General features: G+C 34.5%; 1 protein-coding gene across 2 annotated transcripts in view; it reads right to left on the bottom strand.

Annotated features, from left to right (window-relative positions):
• LOC113492989 (neuroligin-4, Y-linked-like) overlaps nt 1-19,640 on the bottom strand; it is a 74,183-nt gene that overhangs the window by 10,556 nt on the left and 43,987 nt on the right. The window contains exons 2-6 of one of the 2 annotated variants that reach the window (XM_026870751.1): nt 9,331-9,988; nt 8,319-8,536; nt 6,492-6,641; nt 2,140-2,340; nt 711-1,206 (exon numbers count right to left, since the gene is read on the bottom strand). In XM_026870751.1, the coding sequence (XP_026726552.1) occupies nt 711-1,206; nt 2,140-2,340; nt 6,492-6,641; nt 8,319-8,536; nt 9,331-9,911 (1,646 nt within the window). In that variant the 5' untranslated portion in view covers nt 9,912-9,988. Of the gene's footprint in view, nt 1-710; nt 1,207-2,139; nt 2,341-6,491; nt 6,642-8,318; nt 8,537-9,330; nt 10,327-19,640 lie in introns of those variants that run through there. The other variant, XM_026870752.1, reaches the window with a different exon arrangement.

Genomic DNA, 19,640 nt, shown 5'->3' with positions numbered 1-19,640 from the left:
ACGTGCGCCGAGTATACACCTTGAGCCATCCGTGACATAGTAACAGACGGTATATTAATATCTAAGAAGTTGCTAAACAGGGAGAGCGGATGTTTGAAGATGGTAATCTCCCCTAAGACGTTTACTTAATCGTTGTATCACACTATCAAAGTTTGTTAATGTACCGAGTTTGTTATCAGATTGAATAGAACAGTTTTAGCTTAGTTATTAAGTATTAAATTGTATTTAGTCTAAAAGTTTTGATCGCAGATAGGTACAGGTATAGGTGTAGGTAAAGTAAAATTGTACATAGCGACATGAATATCTAAAGTTGTAATACGTTTCGATATTATTTTCAGTAAAATAACGTTTTCTTAGTTTCCAATTTCTGTCTATTTTTCTCCTTCGGTTCGACATACTTGAGACACGTTATGAGTTGTTATTTCTAAAGTGAGATACTGTCTGTAGTCACTATGAATATACTGTTGAGCGTAGCTATCGGTACTCTACGGGTATAATAATATACATACATATCCTAAAAATCGATACCTACTCCCTCAGGGCCCATGCTCTACATTGGGATCAACATTATTTCAAAGGAAACTTATAGTTATTGTAGGTAAGAAAATTTTATGTTATTGAAAAAATAATGAGAAATTCTCCTACCTGAGTTAACACGAAAGCTATACGACCTTAACCAATAGCAATACAAATATCATAAAGGCACTCACCTTAACATTCGATCCCTTTTATCTGGCTCAATCCCATTTTGCACATCATGAGCGGAAAACTTCCACAACGCTTCACTTGTAACGACTCCAAACAACAAATCGTATTTATTCTGAAACAATCTTCTTCCACTATCGCTTCTTTTCTTATGGATATTTAAGTTTATGTTCATGTTGTTTAAAGGCCCGAAACTCGGAAAGTCTCCCGTAGAATACATGGTTAGAAAGTCTTTGGCAAAATCTGTCTTTATGACTACACCATCTACTGAAGGTCCAAAGGCAGTCAAAAAGTTAGGTGGAGATATGTCTGCGGATAATAATTCTTCTATAGTTGCCTCTCTTAGACAGTCTACTATAATCTCATGGTCTTTCGTTAGGTCTTCTGGTACAGAACAATTCATGTGCTTGGCTAATTTAAGCGAGTAGTACACGGGATCGTCGACTATAGCCCAAGAGCTTAAGGCGGATCCTGATAGTAGGATTGCTCTGTGAAACAAACCTGAAAATAATATTTCCGTTAGATGACACAAAGGGTATTGTCCAAAGGTATGTGCTAAGCTCTTATTTCCTTTTCAAGAATTGCTCCTTGAAATACATTTTTCTTTTTTCGGGATCCCCCATTTTTTTGCGGATTCGTAACTCTTAGATCCCTTTCACTATGCCTATCATAAAGATCAAACCTCTATAGAAACTATTGTTACTTGATCGGATTATCCTCTCGTATTTTTGGAGCAAATGTTCTTATAATACTTTTCGAATGTGGTTTATATTGGGCTAGAGCTTCTGTTACTAATGTATATGAAATAAATGTAGAAGCGATTTCGAAAACTGGCATTTTTTTCTAATGATAGTTTGAAAAATCAAAATAATTTGAAATACACCCGTTCCTACTAGCAGCTACCATGAAGATATTCATGAAGCACATCCAATCTGAAGTTATTAGAATTTAATGTCTCGAATCCCTTCATTTTAAATTCAACTTGGAAAATATTGCGATGGTTCCTAGAATCACGTTTTCCAATATGATTTTAAAAAACTAAACTTCCAATGAACTGTCCAGACTGATAGAACATTCTGAATATTCATAGCTTCATTGGAGAGTTGAGATAGTGGCCGCTGAAGATAAGAAATAAAAACTATTGGATTATGAATACCGTATTACTTGCATTCTGATAAACTAGCAAATTAAATTCATTGGATAGATTGAAATTATAAAATTATTCAAATGCATTTTCCAACGTTCAAATTGCTTTTAAAGTCGTAATCATAAAAACATTTGAAAATCTCTCATTAAATATAATTTGATAAGATCTAGGTGAAATAAAATTATAAAATCAACTAACATAGTATTAACAATCAAACCTCGTTCTGAACTCCATCTAAACTTGAACAATGTTAATTAAAAGTCCAGTACAAGTATAACAACGCTTACCAGGCATCACAGTTGGGGATATCATAAGGAAATTGATGCAGGCTGCTCCGGAGCCGTGTCCCATTAGCGTTATGTTGGTTGGATCCCCTCCAAACAGGGCGATGTTCTGTTGCACCCAATGTAAAGCGGCTATCTGATCCATCAGCCCGTAGTTCGCTACACGAGCTTTTAGATGTGGAGCCGGATTTGCATTGAGGAAGCCTGTGGATGGTCAAATGTTTTAGTATTTTTTTTGCCGGTTGAATTTAGACTATAGATTTTATGGGGACAGATGTGTACGTTTAAAATACTTCTCATGCGGCTTAGATTAACTTTATAAGAGAGTTTCCACTTCAATGCAGGTAAATTTCAGGTTACAGTTAACGCTTCATCTATCTACAGTTAGATGAGTCTTAACCACCTACTTCACCGAACATAGCCTATATTCCGTACTATGAAGATGAGTGCAATTTTCTCTTATTAAAAAATACAGCAGGTCAATGAAGTTATGCAATAAACATTTTTAAACAAATCATGTCAAAAATAAAAGTCATGAAAGGTATCTTTCAAATGATATTAACACAACATAAAATATGCATTTATTACCCGACACGGTCAAAAGAACATACATCACTTTATTAAGTCAAACCAATAAACCTGATTCGTTGCGTTGATAGCAGCAAGTCTTTTTAATAAATTTCACGTAAAATATACATCATTAAAATTTATTTCCGATATATTTTCCCGTTGAAACTATCCTCAAGAGACGAGTTTAATTCAAACAGCGAGTACCATTGAAATGAATCCAAATGGAACGAAACGCATCTGCATATTCTAAAAAAGCTACAAAAAAAATCACGTTCATTACGAAAGTGAGTTTAAATTATTTTGCCTGGAAAGAGTGAAATGTACATAATGTATGCGTGTGCAAAGTAGAGCTGTAAAGTTGTCTGAAATTGGAAATTGTTTCTATCGTTTTGTATGTGTGTAAGAAAAGTTTTTGTAGACAACATATAACAGAAATAAGTATGTAAACTGAGTGCAAATAATAATCTCATTAACCCTTATGAGTACGTAAACCAACACAAAAATAGATTCTTTTAATATTCAAAAGCTGAATAACCAAATTCTGACTGTAAGGGAACTCATTTATCAGTTCTGCAAAGGACACCATTTAATATATCTTACCACATATATTCTGTTTACAAATCTGAACTTTGCAAAATGGCCAAAGGACATTCGAATAACAGCTTTGACGTAAGAGCAAAGAAAAATGTGCAGTCTAACGGTTGTATCTGCAGTATTTGTCGGCCAACCGGAATGTAATTGATTACAGCGGTGCCTGAACATGACACTCCGGCGTTTGTTTTGTATTTGTATAGCTTTGACGCGAAAATATTACGGCAGCAACGAATTTTGAGCTATTTTTCTTTGAGAACGGTTTGTATGGGATTCGACTTACGTTTTTGGGAATTTTGGCATCCTTTTGTATACTTACCAATCATTTATAGCATAATATATAAATAAAGTCAGGAATCTTATTTGACCATAAAATATACCTATTGGTTTGTTTAAGAACTATGTATATCTTCAAATGAATATAACGTATCTCTCATGAGCGAGAAAATCAGCCATATACCTAGAAGAAAATTATTATTGAGGTGCTCACAGTTAACATGAAAATTGGTATTTATTTGATAAATAAACTAATTATTACTACCCATTCATTATATTTAAAACTGCAAACCACAAAACAGCTTTTGAGCAGGAAAATCGAATACTCTTCCTCGGGCAGTCACGTGTTAACCACGTGACAAAGGAAGCGAACAGAAGTTTATTCAAAGTGATCGAAACAAACGCGGACAACTGATCCGACTAATTATTTTAGAATATAATAGGTATATTGAAAGTCAGAAGATTACCTAGACCCACGACCTGGTCCAGATTGCAGGGGAGCGTTGTGGAGTTATTTGGGGGAGGTCTTTATTCAGCAGTGCAGTTCTCATCGATTTTTTGTTGAGCCCTTACTGTCCCACTGCAGGACAAAGGCCTCCCTTAGATTTTTCCACACAGTCCCGTCCAATTTTTATGGTAAGCATTCAGTTTCTCATTCACATTAATCAAGTGAAATTCTAGACTCAAAACCAAGAGACAGTCTTTCAAAGAGGACATCAAAATGTCAAAAGATTTTGTCAATTACAACGGTTCATTCAAATTATAAATGCACGGACACGTTAACTTGTTGGTACAATTTAATCTAACTCTGATAAAACCGGAATCTTATCCCAACAAACATATCATAAGAAAACAAATAAATAACAATAACCTATTTTACTATATTCTATTTTTCTACAGATAGCTGTAAGTGTATACGAACAATAGCAGTTCTAACCAAAGCTATTCATCTGGAATCTAGTGTCAAAACCATACTGAGATCTACAAAGTATAGGGTGCCAAGCAATATTCGTCTTTGTTGCTATACAATCAGAAGTTGATTGCCAATTGACACGGCTGAAACTGCACCGGAGTAACTGTAAATCAGGGCATTTAAAGCATCGAATTGAATTTGTTTGACGGTTTCCGTTATTTTGTATTTCTCAGCTATGAATTTCAATTGGACGGGATCGACTAATTGTGTCCGAGATTGGTTTTGTTCTGTTCATCAGCACTTTTTTCATGCAATTTCATAATCAAATAAAAAATATGAAAGGCGGTCTTTTATTCAAGGAAATATTGTAATTTGTACGCGTCTGTTAAATAGCTCGTTTAATTGATCGTCTGAATTGGGTTTCATGGAACAACTAATGAACAGAATTTCAGATCATTGTTCATGTCTAAAGCAATCATAACACGTACAAAACCATTGGCTTGTCACTAAATACGTATGAATAATTGAATGATGTCGCTCAAAGGACAAATCAATTCGACCAAAAGCGTCGTCGCCTTCACAATAACCTAATGCCCTCAATTAACTCTCCGAGGATCGAATCAGCTAATAAACTACGACTCTCTTGTATACGACGATAAGTATGAAATAAAACTTGTTTGTATTTGAAGAATTTTCAACTTCCAGCGGGTGATGAACTCTCAAGTATTTCGAAATAAGACGTCGACTTTATGACGTTCACTTAATTCACTTATTCAAATGAAGATGGATCTGAACTTTGTGGTGGATTCTTAAATTGTGTAGACTTGATTTGTTTAAGTGGTTTCAGATTTGATTGTTTTTCTTTGATACTGTAGAAGGGGTATTAAAAATCGTTTTGGGTTTGTGAAGGAATTAATTTTAACGGTTATTAGGTAAGTGGAATGGAAGTTATTGTTTTAGCGACTCGTAAATGTCGTCTCTTATTTTATGCTGTCTTTTCTGTTTTTAGAAATTGTTTTCTGAATGAATTTTAGAACAACATTGATTATGAGTTTATTGTGTGATAATATTATGTGAACGATATTAGGAGCATAGTCATAGTAAAGTTTTAAAAGTCTTTAATAAATATTAAAGTAATAATCAAGATATTAAATATATCAAAATTGCCACATAACCGAAAATGGTACAAGAACTTAACACACTATTAAATAAAATACATTGTTCATATTAACAAATCCAAATTGAAAAAAGACTTTCGACCACAAGTAACGTCATCATTTTACCGAAAAATATTTAATTTTCTATTTCTACAAGGCTCTGTAGGTACATAGGCGTACAGAGAGTATCCTACACAGTATACAGTAATACACCACTCTATCCACTCAGCATTTCAGATGAAACGCTAATTAAACGACCGCAAAATTAATTGAAGGCAGGACGCCTAATAGGATCTGTGGTTAGGTCAACTGTTAAATACATACACTTCGCTTATAACGTCTGTTATACTATACTTAAATGTCAAGATCTCCTTTGTCTAATAGCTTTAACAAAAGGATGGATGGCTTAGGTTTAGACCCCAATCGGAATTATAGATTGAATTTCAGAGAAGGATCAAACTGTTAAGACCATGGAGCAAATAAACACTCCTGGTTTCTCGAAAATAGATTGTATTACTTATAATCTAAAATTAAACTATTAATAACAGTATTTAATTCCAAAAATAAACTAAATTAAGTATCGATTTTAGGATTGAAAAGGAGTTAACGAGACTTATTCCTTTACAATTAATCTTATTTTAACAAGTTTAGCATGGGATATATAAATTATTCATACTACCTACTATACTCTCTAATAATCTCAGATACCATTGATTTTAAATAACTAAATACCGAATTAAATAGCAGCATATGAGAATTTTCTAAAATAACGCACCTGGGCTGGAATGGAATCCAAGAATTCCAAGTTCCAAGCTCTAAAATAAAAGATTACAAAAAAAATGACTCACCTAATACACCAAGTCTGAAGTTCAGGGTAACGACTATGAGATCCGTGTAGCTAGCGAGCACAGCTCCGTCGTAAGGATGGCTGGAACTCCAAGAGTAGCTCTCACCGTGGATGTACACGAGCACCGGCAAAGCTATCTTAGTTTCATCCACTAGAACAAACATTCAAATCAGAAACCATCCACAGACACAAAATGAATGGATTTTCTAATTCATCGTCATGAGCTGATCTGGATAAAAGCGACGTTTGAATAAACCATTCTTAAACATAAAGAGTTTAAAGCCATTTGATTTTTTCTCTAATAATTGTACATAAAACCATATCAACCAATTAACGAAACTTGCATCCTAATTAAGCCAGGGTCTTTATTTGAGAGCTATAATACTAAAGATGGACAATACTGATTTGACTGTCTTGATTTATTGACCGAAGAGGTTTAATAAAATATCCGATTAAGTATTGAAACAGATGCAGTAAGTTTGTGTCTTAAATCTGGAAATATGCTACCGTAATCAGTTGCTACGGTATAAAAGTTTGGTTTCAGAGGAAAACTGAAAAGTTTTCGCACCGATCTTTCCACCGCAGTTTTGCATTTCAGGTGAAAAAAGTTTTTTTGCAATCAAGTTTCACAAAGTTTCGAATTTTAAGTAGGATGAACTTTAACATTTCCGGACTTAAAACTCCTGTGGGAGAGGATGCTAAATGAGAAGAAACAAAATAAGAAAGTAATTTGTCGAATACACAAATATTGTCTACCAACTTAAGATTGTTCTGTGGTCCAAATGTTCCAGATAATTATCGTCCTTTTGTTCAGCTTGTGTTTTTATATTAAGAAATTCCCATGTTTACATTAAACTATTCAACAATATTAAACTTGATGAAGGCTATTGAATCTTCACGACTATTTGATTGAATCCACAGAAATTCTATTTCCGAACAAGTTTATTCTTTTGTTTTCGAAACTGAGCCACAAAACGTTTCTGATACAATGTTTAACAAAAACACTGGTTTGTTTTATAAACATAGTATTCGTTTCCTTCAAGTTTATTAATGGTCTATATTTTTGTGGTTTGGTGAGTATTGTTCAAGCGATTATTTTAGTAACACAATTTGATATTTTTATCTTATCATTGTAACATTTGGTTGAAATTGACTTTTATTTTTCATGAAGTCGTAAACAATATAACCTGCAGAAATCAGTAAACAGTCTTATCCTAGCTCATAAAAATTTTTGTCCATCCAGGAATTCTAATTACAAAATCTCACGCAACTGTATCGTGCTGAAAACTATTTTCTACTACACTATCACGACTTTCACTGCAATCAGACTACATTTACTTTTTACAATTTACCGAAGAGTTTTCTATCGGAGAACTTCTTCCAAGAAACACGATGGAGAAACTCAATAACTTATCAGTCATCCTGGGAATTGAAAATTACTTTGGAGTTGCATTTGCATCTTCGACAGGGAACGCAACTTCTTTACTAACATCAGTTTCTTCGTAACTAACTGTGCATTCGTTGCTACCTTCGTATTTCCCGTTCCCGTAAACAAGTTGGAATAAAATTGTCCTAAAGTGGATTTAAAACTTTCTTTGCGTGACTTTTTATCCCTCGACATACAAACTGCTCGGTGGCTGTATATACGTTGGTCCATTTTACGCTCAAAATGGATAGACTGATTTTAATTTTGGTTTTTGTAGAGAATTAATCTATGGGATGTGGAAAGCTATGTTTTAAGAAAATTCGCCCGTTAAAAATATTAAAACCGAAATTTACAATGTTAAAAGTGTCACTTTTTGTACAATATGCAGTAAATGTTACTTACTTTGCAATGGAGCAAAAATGTTTAAATATAGACAATCTTCACTTTGATTCTTAAGATAGGGAATCAGTCTTTTCAAATATTCTAGTCTGCCTTTAGGCATTTTCTCTAATATGGTCCTCTCGTCATCAATGTCCGGCAGTTTCTGCGGGCAAGCGGGACCGGGTCTGTCCGATACTCGCACTCCATCCCACGGAGATGGGGTCCGTGTTGGGCTAAACCTAGAACAAGAAGACAAATGATACTTACCATTATAATAAATAGAGGAACGCTCATTTTTTAATAACTCCAAATTCAGTATTGACACTCACTGATATGTCGAGAGCTTTTTTTCGCAAGAAGAGCACTACACATCTTTCAACACTGAATTTAGAATTAAAATTATTTTTGGATTTCGAATTCTCGAAGCACTTAAATTTCCAAAGCTTTCTTTCTCAAATTCGATTCTTTTTATAGGTTTTAGTACAATCATGAGCAAAGAAAAGCAAACACTGTTTTCCACATTAAAAACCTCGAAGTAATAGCTTGCCTATTAAAGTAACAATCTCCATTAACTCCAGACAGCGCTAAAATACACAACAATTGTGCCACATTTTCTTTAGTTTTAAATCCGAACGTATTTTTTAATTTATTTCGAGCGAGTAATTTATTCGGAACTTTCCACTTGGTATCAAGTTTGTGTTTAACGAACAATGAATCACATTTAATTTTCAATGTTAAGAGCATGAAAGTTTTTAAGTACTTCAAAAGGATCGTGACCTATAAAATATTGTGTAATGTTAGAGTGAAATTATCTTATTAAAAATTATTTATAGGGAAAAGAGGCATATTGTTCGAGGAATGAAATGAATCACAATGATTTTTTGGTTTTCGAGGTGAAATGATTATGACTTCAATCCACGGCGAGGGTTCGTCATGGGATATGACGGACTGTCAACGACTAAAAAACGCAACGAGCCTCTTCGATTGTCCAAACCTGTCACCTGTTAATTTCTGTCAGTTCAAATAATCTCACCTGTTAGTTCCAACCGGTGGCGTAGCGTATGGTACTCCCAAAAAAACCTCAAGCGGACTCAAATATCTGTGCTCGTCCATAGCCAAAACTATCCCCTGTAATTTTCCATATTTTGTCTGAACTATTCTACTGCTTATCTTAAACTTAACGTTAGATTTAGGGACTGGATTAGAAGGATTCAGATAGTATTTTTTGTAGTCTTCATAGTTGCTGTAAGCGTTATTCTCGGTATTGTAAAATTTAGTATTTAAATGTAGAAAATTTTCACTATTGTAGTAGGGATTAGTATCGAAATTGACGTCTGGGTTGTGAGCTGTGTCGTGATCCTCATAATTATCTTCGGGAGCATCATTCTGTTTGCCATTGTGATATTTTACACCTTTTTCATTGAAATGCCTGTTCATATTCGTAGTGTTGGAGTTAACAGTATCTACCGAGAGACATGTCACAACAAGAAAGAAATAAATATTGAAGAACACTACTTGTTGGGTGGGGTTTTTAATGTGTGCACATAATGCGACATGTCTGAACATGCTCGATTCACAGTGTCGAGTCCTTGCTATATTGCGTTTGTTTAACATATTTCGTCATGTTATCATTTTGACACGGTTGAATTTACGATCAACTTATTTTCATTCTCCAACTGCTGTGATGACATCTGGAACAAAGAAAACAGGGTTTAATATTTAAAGTCTTTTGTAGATCTACATTTGACTATATTAGCTTTTCCTTGTGCAAATATTTTTTCTTTAATTCTACTATAGAAGAGAGCCATAAACATAATTTGTCTCGTGAACCCGTAAATTATTTCAGACAACCTTAGGATGGATAAGACTGAAGAGAAAGTCGTTCATGTGCCCGATATAATTTAATATGGCTACAAAACCGCAAATAAAGATACGCTGGATGCCAGTTAAGTAATGGAACCAACTGCAAACGACCATAATAAAAACAATAATACTTTTACATTTCTTAAGACACATTTACATAATTTAAAGTTCCACAAATGACTGTAGCTTTTTTTATAAAAGTAATAAACTTTTATTTTATTGAAGCGAGTTTTTGGGCTAAATTTATTTGATGGAGTTCTCTCATTGCCTCTTCGCGGCCTCCTCGCTTAAACAAAATAGGTAGCTACGTTTTTAAGGTTCAACGTTCTTGGAATTCACGGGACGTGGTTTGAATTTAATGTTTTCTTAGGCTGCGAAAAAATGAAGTGAAATCATTCATTCGTTTTCTAAAATAAGTATTAATAATTTTACATATCTTTTTGAATTTTGATGAAGTCTATAAAAAGTAATTTATGAGTCCGTCGAAAGATTCTTGATAATTCATGTCGCATAGGCAAATTCTAGTGCTGGTCTCACATATGTTTCTTGACTGCACGGACAACTGATTAAGGTTACTATGCCAGACCCACAGAGCGAGACTCTACTTCATAGATCCCAAGACAAGCATTTCTGTCAACCACTAATGCTTGTATTGAGTCTGGGTGTCTTTGTGCATGTGACGTGAATGTTGCAGTACTTTAAAGAAAAAGCCGCAGAAATGTCTACATGTCCTTTTGTTCAGCTATGTTGGTAAACCATCCAGATATAGTAATCCTTCACATAGTTGCATTAATTTTAGATCTACCGCAGATAATCCCATTACTGATCTTTAATTCATTTACGAGTGCTATATACCGATTTCCTAGAATCCTATTGGTTTTATTGCTGTGCAGTTGAAGCTATCATTGGCGTATTCGGTCATAGTAAATAGAAAATAGCTCGTTCAATTAGTAAAACGGAATCGTATTACAACAGCTAAGCTGTCAGTTAGTCCTGTGTCGAGAGGGTGTATTTCATCAACCGTGAAGGTTAGACAATAAAAACTTTCAAAAATCATGTATTTTTGTCACCGCTAAAACGAAACATACTTACAAATAAAGTTCGAGGTAAAGCAACGATTACTACGCTCATACATTTGTTGGAGGGTTACAAATAAATTTGAGAGTGCCCACAAATTTATTTGTCACCCAATTAAATTAGTTTTTTCCTGCCCAATTGTACTGAATGCTGAGTATTGCGAGTCCGATTCGCACTATACTCTAGTCTTACATAGTTTTCATTTAAAAAAGTAATTGGTTGCATACAATTGTTATATGCGGCATATTTACAACATAAACACCTAAATGCCACTGAAAAATTATATATTGCTTGGTAATAAACATAACCGTTAAATACATGAACTGACCATAAAGAGCAGTATAAACAGTTTTGTTTCGAAACAGTATTTTATCGGTAGTGAGTTATTAATTCACCTGATTACCTCATGATTTTAATATTGCTTTCAAAAGTTATGCATGTCGATAAAATGTGGTCATTGTATTTATTATTCCGCGATTTCAATTAAATCTGCCTTTTGACTTTGATTGATAATGTTTGTGTCGAATATGCCCGTTTATTAATACGATATAAATGAAAATGCAATTCTCAATATTGCCATTTATTTCCCGAAGAACAACCATTCATATGTTACCCAAATATCAGCATATGTTGTTTATTCCGTAAAACAAATGGTCATTTCCCCGTCTCCCCAAAAACCCCAGCATTGGGTGAAATAATTCAAAGTAATATATACGCTGACGCGAAAAAAAGAATCGAATGAAATCTATCCCAACCCATTACCCACACCGATAGACGTACGAAACAATACAACGACTTTATTCCGAAACAGCCTATTACAATGCTGATTTTGTTTACAGAATGCGTGTTGGGGGAAAAGAAAATATTCGATGTACGTCGTTTCGTTCGATTGTGTCCTCTTACGTTCGGAATGTGACTATTGCGAGGGTCGGACCCGAAGTTGGGCTGAATTCGGTAAGAAACTATGCGATTACTTATAGTGAAAGACGAAATTTATGCGTGTTATTTAGGTCGTAGGCTTAAACGCTGGTATGTTATGAAATTTGTGGCAGCCTTGGGTCTTTTGAATAATCTTTTTGTGCACCGAATTGTAGTGAATCAATTTAAAATAAACTTATACATACACGTATGTATGTATTTGAAAAGCAAAGTAAAATCTTTCTTATTTGGGAATCATGATGGTAAAGTATAAAATTTATTTGAAATTAAAAATTGATTGTTCTTTAAAAGTAAACCAGACCACGATCAAAACGAGTCTTTAAAAATACAAGTGTTAAACCAGTCATAACCCGAGCAGTAATTGTTCGAAGGCTGCCAAAAGACATAAGCACTCTTAAATGAAAGTGAGGCAGTGACCCAGAAACAAAAGACTGATGCGACCTGTGATCTATGCCAAGTTATTTCACTTCGAACTTATTTTTTGCTGGAGTTAATAATCCAATGAGGTCAAGGGCGAATATTGAAATCCCTTTGGAAATAAAACGTGGCCGCGGTTTTGCCGCAAAACGGACTCGCTAAACGTTCATAATCCATTGGATTCCGTAATATCGCACCTGTATTTTCTGTAAGGTTTGGTCGAAGTGGTAGAGGCAATGAATTGTGTAATCCGAAAATATTCGTTTAAAATCTGGATTTTCTTTGTTTGGTTTTGCGTTAAGGTGCTTAACTTTTCTAATGTATTATGTTTTAGCTGGAAATACAGTAACGTTATGATACTACAAACAAAAGTGAAAATAACTAAGCCAAATGTTGAAAAATATAAAAACGTGTGTTTGTGTTTACGGCCTTATTTGATTTGTCTTCTCGACTTATTTAAAAGTTGTCGACTTTAAAGCTTAGTAACAAAAGTTAGGCTAAAAAATATTATATTTTGGATTAAAAAAAAGAAACAAATATAATGTGCACTCCGTTTCGGCAGCCTCTTACCGCTTCCATTGCGACACCCACCTCACTTTTCTATTACCTACACACCTCATCCTAGTACCTCAAAGATCGAAAATTTCTTCCCTAAGAATCAATTACCTTCGAACAAAACATCGACTAAGACAAAAGAATTACGAGTAATGATTGCAGATGTAATCAGGGATGTTATTATTGGTTTTCTTGTCGTCGAACATACATAGTCGGTTACATAATCCTCATTTATGAGACACGGGGTAATTTTCAGCTGGTCGTCCCAACCTTAAACATTGTAACTTATTATTATTGTTGAAGTCAAGTCAGCTGCTGTTACTTTAGACGTAATGAGGAACTTATTGCTTGAACATAGGTAACTGATCATAATCCTACTACTATAAAGGCGAAAGTTTGTAAGTATGGATGTATGGATGTTTGTTACTCTTTCACGTAAAAACTACTGAATGGATTTGAATGAAACTTTACCACAATATAGCTTATACATCAGAATAACACATAGGCTACAATTTTTGCGGTTACTAATGTGAGGTCGTAAAAAAACATTTTTTTTGCGCTTACATTGCAAACGCTGACTGAATCCTACAAGATATATAGAAGGCAGGTATAAATTATAACTTATATCTTCTAACCACGCGGACGAAGTCGCGGGCAACAGCTAGTTATACATAAATTAATAATAGCACATTTTTGATGAAACACCCAAAGTATCTACAAGCACCTTATACAGCCCTGTTACCAACAACCAGCGACAAAAACATTGACGTTTCAAAAGCAACATTTTCTGAGTAAATCTCGTCGACAAATGTTTAGTCTAGATCTAATCTAGAACTACGCAAACAGCCTAAGGATATATCGTCAAACACATGCGTGGTTCACGTTTAATACTGTATGGAATTAACTTAGATTATGTTAGTATTACACTATTTGTACAATAAACTCATTCGGTGTATACTCAAAGGACATAGAATTCATCGTATACTAGACATCGACAATAATAACTCGATATTTCCGGGAATCCGAAATGTTCTGGATGTATTTTATAAGTATTTATTGATCTGTACGTTCTTAAATTTGAAATTTGCTTTGTATACCAGTCAAAACCTCTGATTCTATACTATGGCGCTTTTGAAAAAGTACGAAATCCACCATTTTGTGGTGGCGGGCATCTTAGATTTTCATTGAAATTGTCGACTCTCCCGACTTTACCTTTTAAATAAAGAGACCTAAACAAAATCGATTCATCGTTTGAAAAGTTAGATGTCACAGACTACAAAAAAACAAAAATTTGGCCCTCGTAGTTCTAAAGTAGATTAAATAAAATAACCTCAAATTTGTACACTTTGTTTTGACAGACAAACTTGCGAATCGATTTAAGTATGCAGCTAAGTCACAAAATTTTAAGGGTTCAACCCTATCACAATATAAAAAACCTCCAGACGGAAGAAATTATTTTCCATTTTCTTCCCATTGTTTCTCATACCTTTCCAATAACGACTATCCAGTCTTACACTAATCCAGGCAGACGGTTATTAAATTGTCTTACTAAGAAGTTAGAGAAAAACATCGCTAACCGCAAAAAAGCCAAGAATTTTAAAAGAATTGTAGAAAATAAAATACATTCACAACTTTCAAGACAATTCTTGTTGTTACTGATTAAGTCCTTCAGGATCCCACAATTTATGGGAACAACTTTATCATCTTCATAAAAACATTCCATTAGTGTCAACGGACTAGGGGGGCGTAATGTCAAATTAGTGTCGGACCTCCGTCGGAATTTATTTAAGATGGATTCTGTAGCCGTTGAAATGTGAGTTTTAACATAATGAGGTTGTTAATATTGACTGTTTAAGCACAAACGTGAGCTTAGGTCTTTATTAGCCTTGTTCTCTGTTCGCCATTTACATACTATTATCATTAATTAGCCTGCAATGTCTCACTGCTAAATGAAGTACTACTTTTTAAATTTATCACAAAAATGAGCAGTAAGTGACCAATTTGGTATGAACGAGTCGAGGCCATCACGCGTTCTCTATGTGAGTCTTTTTTCCGGGATGAATCTCAATAATGACTTGACCCACGTTGAGGGTACGGTGAGGGGCTCTGTTAGAATAAAACACGGACTAAAAACATCTCTCAGCCCTTTTACTGCTTCCTACCGTTGCTGGCTCTCGTCCTCTGGACTCCTTCTTGAGGGATGAGTATAAAGAGCCCATACCTAACTCCTCATAAGACAGTCATCATGTTCACAATTGCTGGTGGACGTATAAAATAGTACCAAAATGATAGGAAACAACACTCCGTGTTCGAATTACTTATCAGCACTACCGATATCAACTGAAGCATATCAAATAGGAACTACAGTATCATATATACATATCATTTCCATACATAGCACATCTCAATCAGGTGCGATCAAAGTACTAAGGATGGCATTCTTGTCACGCGATGCGACCCTACTACGCAACGGATCGAATTGCAGGAATCACATTCGAAATTGGACCTTAAGAAGCATAAGTAAAGTTCAAAATAAGATGTCCCAAAAAAGGTTCAAGAAGGACAATGTTAAAACGGAGTCAAAGGTACAAAAATAGGAGACAACTTCGTTGGAATTGTCCCCTCGAGTATTTTTCATTAGAGTTTACATAATTATCAAACTTGATTTACTGGAGTGTGTACTTAGGTTGGAATTGGGGCAACGTGATGAGCGAGCGTATCGCTACGATCACAACTACTCTGAATAATTACGAAAAAAAGATAAAAAGTCTTTTACACTTTGTGAAGCGTTTATATGCAAATGTTTAATCAACGAATGGAATCTGCAGATGATCGGACAGAACGAATACAGTAATGAATACCGAATACGGCAAATTTATATTTTCAACGTAAAGAAAAAAACTATGATATATACACTTTCAGACGAAAATAATTAAACCCGACTCAAGTTACCAGAGCAATATTTACTTTGCTCCACAATCAATTCAACCGCAAATTCTTCCCATAGCAAAACTATTTAGCAGGAATTCCATCCTCGTACCTATGTACCGACATCCTATATAGCTCTGCTGTCGAACAAGTTATGTAAGCTTCGGTTAGGGCATGTTATGTTGAACTTTTGTTATTGGATGAAGGGATTGAAACATGTCACTAGTGGCAGGTCAGATGAAATGGGTAAAAAGTTACCGGAACTTTAATCTTCGCGTTACCTGTATTTGGGATATATATAAAAAATACGTTTTTCTTTTCTGCACTTGGTACGGGTAAGTTGTGGACAGATACCTATCGTATTACAAAGTTATAGTAAAGATAATAAATTGAATATTTAGGAAAAATATTTTTTTTGTGTCAGTAGATACATGACGATTGCAAAGTTTTAAAGAAAAACAAACATTTTTAAGAAACCGTTTTTAAAACAATGGTCTTCCTAAAGCTAATATTGAGTAGACACGTTCGCATAAACAAAACAAATTCAGCAAATCCAACAAAACAGAGCAAAGCCTGAAAAGCAACTTTAGTTTCCAAACAATATAAGTTTCAACAAAATATTTGTAAGATCATTCACTGGAACCAGAAAAATAAGACACAAACAAATAGAAACGCAGACGTTGCCAAGAAACGTTTGAATTTTCGTTCAACACAAGTCCGTCAAGTAAAACGTGATTGTACTCTAAAAAGAGCTGATGTAAGTATAGACATTAAAATATATGGAAAACTTACGATCTTCGTGAATGTAATTCTTTACATATAAACACAAAGGGGTAAGAATTTTTTCGAAAGTATTTTATGAAAGCGTTCCTTGAGGTTTGAAGGAGTGCAAGAAGATTTTAATAGATATTAGTTTAAATACCTTTGACTATACCTTGCTGCTTTTTATAGTTTCTAACTGATATGATCTTATTTCGGACCACAAGAATGATTAAGGCTGATCCTTTTTGGAGTTCTGTATCCCAAACGATTAGAAACGGAATATAAACACTGCGAATCCGCTGGATATTGGCAGAACCATTATAGCTGGGCAGTCGACATTTTCATAGATAATGAATATCTGTTGCCACTATTCAAATAAAATAAAAAATGAGGTTTAGTAACTACTCTTAAAATCATAGATTTTACGGAACATCAGTAGAATAGAACCAGCTTTAACATGAAAGTCGTTACAACACTCACATTCCACAGCAATCACCAACACAAAAAAAAATGCTGATGACTTATTATGAATGGTGGCGTTTAAGTGTTGAGATATAATGGACACTTGCACCAAATTTCCTGGTATACCTACTGAAACCGAATGCTCTTTACTAATAATATCATTAAACAATTTAGATGACGCTACTATCGAAATTCAAGGTCTATTAGCAATTTAATTAAACTGTATTACAAAATTCCGATTGCGTTTGATCTACATAGTTACAATTAACTCCAAATTTCGATATGAATTTTATTAATTGTGGCCAAAGTTTGGTCGACGGCCAACATTTTACATTGGATTGAAGCCAGTATTGGAGTTACAATCATTGCTTCCGTCATTATTACAGTGCCTGTGTTGTTTGTGGTTTTCGTTGGATTCGTTAATATTTATCGCTTTGATTCTGATTGCTGTCTAGGCTTTATTACTTTCTACAAGATCGTAATAAATAACATGATAAAGGAGGAAGCATTAATTCTGAAAAAGGACTAAAGCTACTTCAATGGAAATAAAAACGAAATCCTCAAATGTTTCGCGAAAACCCCATTGAAAAGACCCAGTAACCAGTTTGGAAAAAGATTGCCTACAATTTTTTCATACATAATATATACATAAATTATCTCCATATCATAAATATAAACAACCAGAGTTTTACAACAAACCGAATAAAAAATTTCTTTCAGAATCTATCAAGCGTTTTTTAGTTTCGCAACCGTCCGCTTATAAACGAATCAAGGAAACTTGAAATCCGCGGATTTCCTTTTGCCATTTTAAATTCTGCCTCTTACGCCGCGTCGATGAGTTCCCGTAAATACTTGAGGGAACACAAATCAATATTGCGCGGTAAGCATTCAACTTGGGATAAATAAATATAATTTCTGGAAGCTTCGATGTTGCTTCGAATCTTGCGGTATACGCAAACACTTTTGATTCTGTTATGTTTCAAAATGTTTTGTTAGTTAAGTAAATAAGTCCTCACAGTATTTGTTTTGAATTTGGCTGAGGCTTTCGATTGTGAATATGCCTTTTATTCCCATCGGCCAAAGGTTCAGTTTTCGTTGGCAAGGTAACGGTTTAAATGGGATATCAGTTGGAACCCGTTTTGAGACGTCGCGATTTGATGGAAGGTGTAATTTTGTATTGGGAATCATACAAATCCTATTGAATTTTCCATGCTTTTAAGCCAATTATAATTCCTTGAAAAGTTTGACACAATGAACCAAAAGCTATTTATTTCATTGTTTTAAAAGCCCCTAAAAACACCTATTCCGTAAATATGCTTAATTTTTACATGTCTTTATGTCATCGACATTCAATATCAGGCTACCCTATGTATAAATTTTAACGCAAAAACGAAAGATATAATTCCATGCCATTCTCTACCAAAATATCTAAGAGTTACTTTCAGACAAGAACATGGAACAACCTTCATTGAAGACAAAACTCATAAACGTAGTAAATGGCACCTGTTATTTCAAAGTAACATAACTGCAGTACGTTCGGAATAAGTGACGCATTACATTAATTAACGTTGAAGCTAAAATTCTCAGTACTCATCTAAGAGTGGAAGACTTGCAGAAAGACTTATGTAATACTTTGATTAATGAGAAACTAGAGACACACGTCTGTTAAACTTCAAAATTTCTCGCTACAAGAATTCCTGTGCGAAACCTGCACTATTGACTCGCAACTGCAATTAGACTGCCGGCATTGTGTGAGAAAGACGGCGTGCTACACTAGTCATGTCGTCTCGCTTCTTTAACAACAGTCTTTTTACTGGAGAATATGGTAACTGGCTGTAATGAAAATCCCATAGCTATTAAAAGTTCCCTGCCTGCAGTTCTAGCTCCGTAGTTCAACTGTAAGCAGGTACTGGAAGGCGCGCTGTTGCACAAGCCGATAATCTTGTTAGGAAAACGTTTTTCTGCAAATATTAGCTCTGGGTTTGCGAGATAAAAATTGAATTGCTCGTTAATAAAATGTGCATTTTGAAAGGAGTTTTTTCCTTGGAATAATGATTCAATAAGATCTTGGAGCTGAAGTGGTTCTAGATTTTGTTCTTTTCGTTTTACTTGGATTCTGGACTAAAAGAATAAAAATGGAACCCTGTTATTGACGGTCCCATAAAGGTGAGATTCCTATAGGTGTTGTATTTCTTAGCCGCTCTAGTTCTTTATTAAAAACGAAAGTCAAGGTAAGGCAACGATCGTTAGGGTCATCAATGTGCTGAGAATCGTTTGTTTTTATTTTTAGAAAACATTCTGTTTATTATACGGCTCGTGATCAACGACGTATCCCCACAA

Source organism: Trichoplusia ni, chromosome 4, assembly GCF_003590095.1.
Source record: "Trichoplusia ni isolate ovarian cell line Hi5 chromosome 4, tn1, whole genome shotgun sequence".
Lineage (NCBI taxonomy): Eukaryota > Metazoa > Arthropoda > Insecta > Lepidoptera > Noctuidae > Trichoplusia > Trichoplusia ni.
The sequence above is the reverse complement of the archived record's forward strand: the minus strand, read 5'-3'. Positions and strand labels throughout refer to the sequence as shown.